Source organism: Juglans microcarpa x Juglans regia, chromosome 7D, assembly GCF_004785595.1.
Source record: "Juglans microcarpa x Juglans regia isolate MS1-56 chromosome 7D, Jm3101_v1.0, whole genome shotgun sequence".
NCBI lineage: Eukaryota > Viridiplantae > Streptophyta > Magnoliopsida > Fagales > Juglandaceae > Juglans > Juglans microcarpa x Juglans regia.
Genome location: NC_054606.1, coordinates 21,749,353 through 21,759,756, shown reverse-complemented (window position 1 = coordinate 21,759,756; position 10,404 = coordinate 21,749,353). Strand labels below are relative to the sequence as shown.

Here is a 10,404-nt window from a genome sequence, read left to right as displayed (position 1 = left end):
GTTATTAAATAAAAATAAGGCTCAAGTCAGGTCAATACTCTATGATTTCAATGTAGCAAAGTTTATTTATATTAATTATAGCAACTTTTATTAATTTTATTTTTGTTACTACAGAATCACAGATTTTTATTAATTATAGCAGCTTATATTAGTTTTTAGTAAAGTTGAATTTTTTAATAAAAGTATAAAACAAATTTTTTTAAAGCAGTCTTTTTTTTTTCTTTTTTTTTTTTTAAATTTGAAATGTCAAACTTACATTTAAAAAAAAATCGAAAAACCGAACCGGACTGAAAACCGGTAAAACTGAAAGTACCGGTTTAAGAAGGTAACCGGTGCGTAATCAATTTTAGAAAATACAAAACTAGTATATACCGGTTACACCCCTAGACAGGGCTATGTATATCCTTCTATGCTTTTTCTATTGATTATTGCTTCGTGATTTATGAGTATTTGCATATTTACAAAACCCTTATATCTCTTCCATTATGACTAACAAAAACTTTGAATTTTGTCCAATATAGAACCAGAATGGCCTATAGTTCTGTATATATTTTTTCCTGATCTTGGTTTCTCTGTCTTGTAATCTTCTAATTTTGACAAAGTTTTGTTAATCTTTTTTTATTGGCAGTAGGTGTCCGAAACAAAGTCTCGACTAATCTCGAAGGTACACAGGTTTTCGATAATGAATTGTTTACAAGTGTACCTCAGGTAATTAAAGGAAAAGTTCTCCAAATCCGATAGCCCATAAAAGTTATTTATATCCAAGAAGATTTGAACCTTAAATCTAGAGGGAGTATGCCACCAAAACCAAGATCATTAGCACTTGAGCCAATCCCTAGGAGTTAGTTTTGTTAATTTTCCCATCTCATTTTGTAGACTAAATTTGCAGTATGGTTCAATCACTATTATTGATTATTGGTATCGAATCCGGTGGAAATTTGATACAAATGTTATTAAAATCATTTTGCTATTTTTTAAGAGAAATGCTAGTATATTGCCTGAGTTTGCTCCTTCACTTTGACCGTTCATGTATTTTATTTATTTTTACTTAATTAAGAAATTGACTTTTAATATATTGATGTATTTTTTTTATTTTTTAAAAATATTTAAATATGTTAAAAAAATATGAAAAGAAAAAAAAAAAAGATAAATTTGTATTAGGTGGCATGCCCAATGGTCATTACTTGGTGGTAGCCTAGCACTACCCTTTTTCTAAACAACTTTCTATTGAAGTTTTGCCTACTCCATGAGGTTAAGATTAGTGTCAACGAAATTTCAATATTCTAGAGCAAAGCTATTATTTTTTCTAGATTAAATTCAACTAGCCACCTTGATGTTGGCATTGCTGAAAAGGTTAAAAAAAAAAAAAAAAATCCAAGGCATCTTTGCATTATTATCACCTCAATTCATAATTTAAGGGCAGCAGATTTTCACATTTGAAAAATGCTATTTTGCCCATTTCATTTGCCCACTCATTTTAACACTTTATATATTTTAATTTTTTTACTTAATAGTTAAAGAAGTAATTATTAGTGTATTGATATATTTTTTTATATTTTTTTAAAAATATTTTAAAATAATAAAAAAATATGAATAAGAAAATTGAAAATAAATAAAAACTAAATTTTGAACTAGCGGTCAAAATGAGTGGTGCTATTCAGGCAACAAAATAGCAGAGTAGCACCGCTCTTCACATTTTAGGCTTACATTATATCTTGATTCATGTGACCTACTGCAAAAGAAACAGCATTAGACCATGCTTAGATAGTGAGATGAAATAATTTAGTTTTAGATGAAAGTTGAAAATTGAATAAAATATCGTTATAATATTATTGTTTAATATTATTATTGTTTGAGATTAGAAAAAGTTGAATTGTTTATTATATTTTATGTGATAATTTAGAAAATTTGTAATCTACAGAAGAATAAGATATTGTTACTAAAAAATTATAAAATCGTTATTAAAACATTATTATAAATATAAAATAAAATTATAAAAAAATATAAAAATGGCTTGTATTTTTATCATTTTTGCACGTCCATTTATGTAATATTTCAAGTAGCCTTTTATTATACTTAAATGTCACATCAATTGCATGATTAAAAAATAAAATAAAAAAGAAGAATATCTTGAAGTATATTGCAAGATTTTATTTTACATTTTTTTTAATCTTCTATTCTTTGTAAGACAAGATTTAAAAATACTTCATTGTAAATTTCCAGAAATTAAAAATTGAGTAATATAAAAAAAGAAAATGATAAATTGATAATTTTTTTTACAACTTTATTTTGTAAAATTAAAATTATTTTTAATAAAGTAAATAATTATTTGATTATTAAATATGTTCTAAAACCGTTGATAAAAATGTCAGCAAAATAAACATCTTATAAACACCCGAAAAAACAAAAAAACAAAAACTGAATTTGCATTTATACATAAAGTTCGGAAACCCTAAACCGCTGTTGAAAACCCTCGAAGTGCTGTGGTGCAAGCCTGCAACCATTCTGGGGGGCTTCTAGGATTTTGCTCTTCGGCCAAAAAGGTGAATTCTGCCTACAGAACTTGGTTTCTTTCTAATTTGTTCCATATATGTAGAGCTACCGTGTGGCGTGTATGTGTGTTTATGCCTGTGCCTGCATCCAAGTATTTGTGTATGCTGAAAAATTCTAAAAGAGCTAGAGCACCTGTTTTGTTTTTGATAATGACTCTCCGATTCCTGAACATGAAATTTAATCGATATATTTTATTTTATTACACTGAAAGATAATTTTTTTAATTGTCGCAAATAAAAAAATAATCTTTCAGTGTAACTGGTATGTTATTGATTGCAGGTAATGAAATATTCTCTCACTGGCTGACAATGTATTAGCTGATATTACTATTTTTTTAGCCAGAATTTAATTGATATATTTTATTTGTTGAGCAAGTCAGTAATCAGTATTTTGTATTTTCCTGAGCATGATATTAACAATATATGAATTATTTGCCAATGAATCAATGATAATTGTTTCCTATTTTTTCATTTATTTGCAGATTTGAAAAACTCTGTAATCTCTTTCACCATGACTATTACCTTCAGAGCAAACACCGAGCTATCCCGCTGTGTAGCTTGTTCAATTAGACCGTCTGATCACAATTCCAGCCCAATCCAACGATATGCACACAGGTGTACTTTCAATAGGTTTGCAAATGGGTTTCAACCACTATCAATGGCTTCCAACCAATTAGGTTCAGCAAGAAGAATGAGGAATAGCGGCCATCGTGTGTTTTCGATGACGAAGAACAGTTCCAGTGACAGTCTAACATACAAGGATGCTGGTGTCGACATTGATGCTGGCTCTGAACTTGTTCATAGGATTGCCAAAATGGCACCGGGAATTGGTGGCTTCGGAGGACTTTTCCCTCTTGGTATATTTTTTTGCTTTTGTTTTTGTTTGTGTGTAATTTTTTAGTTATAATTATTTACGAGGTGCAAATTATGAACTTTGGGTTTATCCAACATGTCAAGAGCTTACACTTGGTGCCAATCAAAAAAAAAAAAAAAAACTGAACTTTGAGAAAATTTGAAATTCAAATAATTTTTTTTTTTTATGCGGTCTTTGTTTTCTAATTATGAAAAAAAGTTTGCTTAAAATTAACATGTTACTGTATCTTTGTGGTTGATCTGAGTATTGAACCAAATATCTGCTAAACTCTATTAATCCACTTAGCACTTTGGCAATTTGTAGTTAGAGCTTTGAACTTGGCTTCATTGTCCTGTAATTTTCTACTCTTTGTCAGTTTGTTAATTTTCAATCTTCTAGATATTACAGAATTAATTTATGGTATGGTTTAATTGCTATTTTTTATTACTGTTCATTTACGTCCATATCTATATCTGACATGAATTTAGAATCAATCTTTAATTCTTTAGGTAATGTGTTGAGGTGAGAAAATTTGATTGCCCCTTGTCGGGCCTTGTGGTTTCACGTGCTTTGCTAATAGAATTATCGTGGGCAGGTGATTCATACCTTGTTGCCGGTACAGATGGTGTGGGAACTAAACTTAAGCTTGCATTTGAAACTGGAATCCACGAAACTATTGGGATTGATCTGGTAGGGATTAATGATGTTGAACTCATTCTACTATCCATGATCTGCTTTCTAATACAGTTTTTCCTAATCCAGGTTGCGATGAGTGTCAACGACATTGTTACTTCTGGAGCAAAGCCATTATTTTTCCTTGATTATTTTGCCACTAGTCACCTTGATGTTGACCTTGCTGAAAAGGTACACCAAATTTGCATAAACAAGCTGGGTGTTATAGGTCATTAAAATGGTATAAGTACGTCGGGCTCAAGCTGATTTGAATTTATTTTTCTTCTTATTTAGGTTATAAAAGGCATTGTTGATGGTTGCCAACAATCTGATTGCATTCTTTTAGGAGGCGAGGTGCTGGTCGTTTTCTATTTAATTTTGTTTCTCTTTATTTACTGTGTGAATAAATGCTATCCTTTTGATACATTGTCTGGTGATTAATATATCTGAAAAGAAAGGGAATGTAGGGTGCCAAGGCTTTTAAACTTTTGACCCTATATACTTGGGCTCTTGCCTATTCTTATGATCAATAAAATTTTATTTACCAATAAAAAAAAAAGAAAAAAAACTTGTGACAAACGTTATTTAGTGTGACAAGTTGAGATATTGTTGGTTTCCATTTCAGGTTAAGGGTTCCCACATGAGAGTAATGAATTACTACTTTGAATATTTACACTGGGCTTTAGAATTCATGTTCAAAAGGTTCATGATAGTTAGTTGAAGTTAGGGATGTGGTTTTCCTTTACATTGATTTTATAAGAGAGAAAACAGCGGATTAAAACATGTTGTACCACAAAAAAGGGCTTTATAATTCATGTTCAAAAGGTTCATGTTAGTTAGTTGAAGTTAGGGATGTGGTTTTCCTTGACATTGATTTTATAAGGGAGAAAACAGCGGACTAAAACATGTTGTACCACAAAAAAGGACTTTCTGATGGGACACATGTAATGAGATTAATGGATTGTGAAAGTACCTGTTTATAACATTCAAACGTTGTTCTGAATTGGACTTGCCATTGTCCTTTTGGATGTGGGATAAATTTGCTTAATACAGTATGTGTATGAGGTTTGAAATTTAAACCAAATCGTGGTCAGTCTTTATTTTTTCTTCACCTCCTATCCTAATTGAATGCAAAAATAGAACTATTAAAGTATTTTGTGTATTTTTAGCTGCTTACTACTTCACACTGAATTGGTTGTAAATACTTTTCAGACTGCAGAGATGCCAGATTTTTATGCTGATGGTGAATATGATCTCAGTGGCTTTGCAGTTGGCATTGTAAAAAGGGATGCGGTTATTAATGGGAGAGACATTGTGGCTGGAGACGTTCTCATTGGCCTCCCATCCAGTGGTGTTCATTCCAATGGTTTCTCCCTAGTAAGAAGGTTGGTTTTTTTTTTTTTTTTCCCTTGAAAACACTGTTATTGTTGTAATAGTTTTAGCTGCATTACTACAATGGATGAAGCTTTTAATCTATATCAAAATCCTTATGGATATGTATTGCTATATCTTCGCAGGGTTCTCAGTCGAAGTGGCCTTTCTCTGAAGGATAAACTTCCTGGTGAAGATGTAACATTAGGTGAAGCTTTGATGGCCCCAACTGTTATCTATGTTAAGCAGGTGTTTGTTGCCATCCGTTTCACATTATAATTCTCAATATTGCCTTGTTCTCTAGTCTTACAAATGTTTTATTTTCCCTTTCCTTCCACATCAGGTACTTGACTTAATCAGCAAGGGTGGCATTAAGGGGATTGCCCACATCACAGGTGGTGGTTTCACAGACAATATACCTCGTGTATTTCCAAAAGGCCTTGGAGCTGTCATCCATTCGAATTCTTGGGATGTGCCAACTCTGTTCAAGTGGATTCAAGAGGTAGAATGTATTTTTCGTGATGGAAATATAGAGGCAAAGACAAAGGCCAGAGTGTTTCTCTTAAATTATTTTATATAAATGTTTATTTTTTTCTGGTTGCTTTTAGTTACTGTAAATATGTTTCTTGAAAAAAGATAATAGAATTTTTCATTCTTTCTGGTTAGGTGGGAAAAATAGATGATGCTGAAATGAGACGGACTTTTAATATGGGCATTGGGATGGTTCTAGTTGTGAGCAAGGAGGCGTCTCACAGAATACTCAAGGATGGAGATGGAGCTTATAAAGCATATCATATCGGTGAGGTTGTAAGTGGTGGTGGAGTGAGCTATCATTAAATTGTGCATCATGTGTTCCGTGTACTGATTTTTAGCATCCTGTTGATGGGACGAACTATAGGGGGATTGTGGCATATACATCCGTTGTAATAGATGAATATGAGGGAATTATGATCACATAAAAGCTCTTTTATAGGACTTGTAACTTTGAATGATTAACATTAGGCGATTTTGGTGGAAAACTTAATAGATGTTAGAATCTTTCCCAATATTCTGGTTTGTCATCTTGTAAAGGTAGTCTTTTATGTTGAAATTTCACTAGCATTTTCTAGCGCTTGCTCTGACGGCCGGGAAGGATAAATCGGAAAACTGCAGGAGTCTTCATGAAGAAAATGGATTGAAAGCTCTGTAATTTATCCAGATATTGTTGTTGTGACACGAACCGTGGAAATGTTAAGATATGGTTCGGTTATATCTTCCAATAGTTGTCCATCTTTTTGATTCTATCTATAAGATTCTTTCTTAGAATACTCTGCCATGGGTAATTCTTTAATTCTTCTTGACTCAACTAATTGAGAATCTGCTAGATCATTGTGTAAATGGAGGTATACAATATTACTGGGATGCATAAAGTCTAATTTCTTGCCCTTCTTCTACGTCTGGTACAGAGTTTGGGTAAGTTAGGACACCCCATGTGATCAAAGTCCCCTGTAGTTAGGGAGAATGAGCAGGGCCATTCATTGACATGTTGCTGAAGTGGAAGATAACTGGTTTTGCCTTGTCTCTTTCATTTATGGGGACAACTTATACAATATCAACCTGGTACTTATGGGGACAATTTATCAACCGACATGAAGAGTTATGGAAATATATGTTGTTGGAAGTGAAGAAAATGTCAATGTGCCATGGTAGCAGGGATTCTCAGAGCCATAAGGTCGGGAATGAGAAAAAGGGTGGTTCTGTGTATTGGCCAGGGTATACGGATAACTTGAGACCTGTTTGCATGAAGCTGGGTTGGAAGATATCATGAACGTCATGGGATCTTGTTTTTGTTTTTAATTTTTCTAATGTAGGAAACTGCTTTTGGCAACTAGGCTCAGTTTGGATACACAAACCTTCTTATCTCATCTCATCTCATTTCATCATTATAATTTTTTTAAATTTCTATACAAAAATATAATAAACAATTCAATTTTTTTAAATTCTAAAATAAAAATAATACTAAAAAATATATTCTAACAATATTTTATTTAATTATTATTCAAAATATTTCATCTCATCTCATCTGAACTGTCTATTCAAACCCAACCTAAAAGTCTTAAGGGTCACTCTTGTTGGGACTTAGGTCCCCTTTAATGTTGAGTTAAGTTGAGATAAGTTAAGTTCTTTATGAATAATAATGAGTTGAGATTGTTAAGTGAGTTTTATGAGGTTCACCTAAGATGAGTTTAGATGTGTTTGGATATTAAGAAGATTTTATATGTATTTATGGAAAGTTGAAAAATATTGTAGGTCTTGCGTGTAAAGAAATGTTGAGTTGAAAAAGTTATAGATCTCACGTGTAAAAATATTTTGAGTTGAGATGAATTTAGTAATTTTAGAGTTATATATTTGAATATTAAACGGCTGCGTTTGGATGTTAAACTGAGTTGAGTTGAGTTAAAATGATAAAATACTGTTAGAATATTATTTTTTAATATTATTATTATTTTGAGATTTAAAAAAATTGAATTATTTATTATATTTTATATTAAAATTTAAAAAAATTATAATGATGAGTTGAGATGAATTTATTTAAAAAAAAGTCTAAAATTAAATTAAACTAAAAATATCAATTGAGGCCAAGTTTCAAATAGAGTCTTGGAATTTGAAATCAAGAAGTCATGCAATAAGAAGCCAATGACCCTTTTGGCTAGATGTCATTTTCACTCCTTTTTTAAAATGTTTTCATTTTTAGCACCGACATATATATATATTTTTTTTTTGTGTATTATTATTATTATTATTATTATTATTATTATTATTAAGAATAATGATTGGATTACTATTTTATTACTATTTATTTATTATTCTTTTTATATTTTATATTTTTAATTTTATTTAATAATTAAAAAATTAAGTATTAGTAAAGTTATATATATTTTTAATTTTTTGTGGTCAAGGATGTTAAAAAAATATTTAAAAAAAACTTGAAATGTACTTAAATAATAGATGAAATAATCATAGGATAGTAAGCCTTTCACTACCACTATTATTATTATTATTATTATTATTATTTTGTTTTTCCTTTGTCTAGCGAGAATCATGACGGAGAAGACCCGTGAACCTTTCGGTGCAAAGCCAATCATATCAAGTAAGAAAATAGAAAAAATATATATATTAAAAATGGGTACCTTTTTTTGTTGCTTTCATTGGAAAAGCCACGTGGATAAGATGCAGTCCAATATTATTCCTGATACTCATTTAAATATTGCTGTTATTATTTTTATTATATGGTTTTGATTTATTTTTCATAAGGTAATTTATATAAGTGCGTCACATGCGTGGCCTGTGGAGAATCATGCGGTCGTAGGTCTGAGAGTGAAATAGCACATGACATACTATGATTTCTACAAAGAGAGATGGCAAGATGCAACCAGCATGCCTGTACCACCACTCAGCTCTACTTCAATCCGACAGCTACGTACATCACATGAAGAATTACCAATTAATTAAGCAAAGCAAATTTCAATTGGATAATAATTACTGTGTTTTAGAGATGTGCTTCTTGTTTCCCTTTTTTATATTTTTTAAAAAAAACTGAACGTATATTAATTTTTTTTTAATCATTGTGTATAGCATGAGCGATAGAACAATTAAATGGGATTTTTTCCTTTATTTGGTTAAGAAAAGCAAATGCGAGAAAAGTATTTTAATTAGGTTTGTAACTGTGAAAAATAAAATTTTTACGTGCAGTTATTTTTATATATTTATTGTGTATTTCGTTAATGTGATTAATTGCGTTATTTTTTTAATATAAAATAAATATTGAATTCACACAAAAAATATATAAAAATAACTATATATCAGAATTGGTGCAAAAATACTACCCTTGTCATGATCTTATAATTTTAAGGGTATTTATTTTGATCATTTTTATGGTGAAGAATGTTGGAGACTATGTAAATACTACGTCTTTATTGCGGTTAACCCTGATGATGATGAAACTTAAAAATCGTGCAAACGCAACATGTCTCTAAATAGTTAAACCTTGACACCTTTAACGCATCTCCATCACAAATATTAGGTAAAGAGTAATTCTACTCTTAGGCCGGTTTAGCCTCCAATACTACACACTAACTGAGCTGGCAAATTTAGTTTCTTACAAACGGTCTAATTTTTCTCTGCTCTCTGCCCTCCCTGCCAAATCCTTTGTCTCCCCCTCCCTCTGTGAATCCCTCACCCCCCTCCCAAAACCACTCTCCCGTCGACTCTATTCTCCCCTTTCCCTTTGCCAAATCCTTCTTCTCCCCCCTTCCTTTGCCGAATCCTTCTCACTCCTTCCAAAACCGAATCACTTTTTCCTGTCGACACCTCTCGAGAAACTAGATAGGGGACTCAAAAATCTCCGACGAAATCCCTCCCTCCATCTCTCTACCGACTATGACAAACCCATTGACACCCCTCAAGACATACACCAAGAGATCTGAGAAACATTCCCTCCCTAATACGATGACTGAGAGAAATGTAAACAAAGGGATGCTCGTGCTGTGGAGATTAATGGATCTTCGACAGCAGATGTCAGTCAAGGAAGATTGAGAATAGTTGCAGACACTGTGCAAAGAGCACTGCATTCATACCTTCAAGGGCTAAAGGATGGTGGTGGGGTTACAACGAACTTGGGTTGTGTAGATTCTCTAAGATTGGTATCTGACAGTGAATCATTTCAGGTTGTGTAGATTTTTTAATGGCTTATATTTTTTTTTTCTTGAGGGTATACAAAGTGGAGGAACTTGAGGTGATGAGGGAAGAGAGCAATGGATGATTTGAATGAACAAAGTTGCAGAATTCGGTGACGGATGAACAGTTAATCTGTGGCTAATTTGATTAGCTGACTTAGATCTCTAATTAGTAAGGTGGATGATATTTTTGGACCTTAGATCATCTGATAATTAGGGTGTAAAATGTTTTTGAAGATGA

At 31.7% G+C, this 10,404-nt stretch overlaps 1 protein-coding gene across 1 annotated transcript; it reads left to right on the top strand.

The window, feature by feature from the left end:
* Positions 1-327: 327 nt before the first annotated feature.
* On the top strand, positions 328-6,490 carry LOC121239890 (phosphoribosylformylglycinamidine cyclo-ligase, chloroplastic-like). Its single transcript, XM_041137252.1, has 10 exons — positions 328-386; positions 2,494-2,543; positions 3,035-3,409; positions 4,001-4,095; positions 4,168-4,269; positions 4,372-4,431; positions 5,290-5,462; positions 5,595-5,697; positions 5,792-5,950; positions 6,115-6,490. Exons 3-10 carry the CDS (start codon positions 3,064-3,066, stop codon positions 6,283-6,285), a joined length of 1,209 nt encoding a protein of 402 aa, XP_040993186.1. The 5' UTR covers positions 328-386; positions 2,494-2,543; positions 3,035-3,063; the 3' UTR covers positions 6,286-6,490.
* The last annotated feature ends 3,914 nt before the right edge of the window (positions 6,491-10,404 follow it).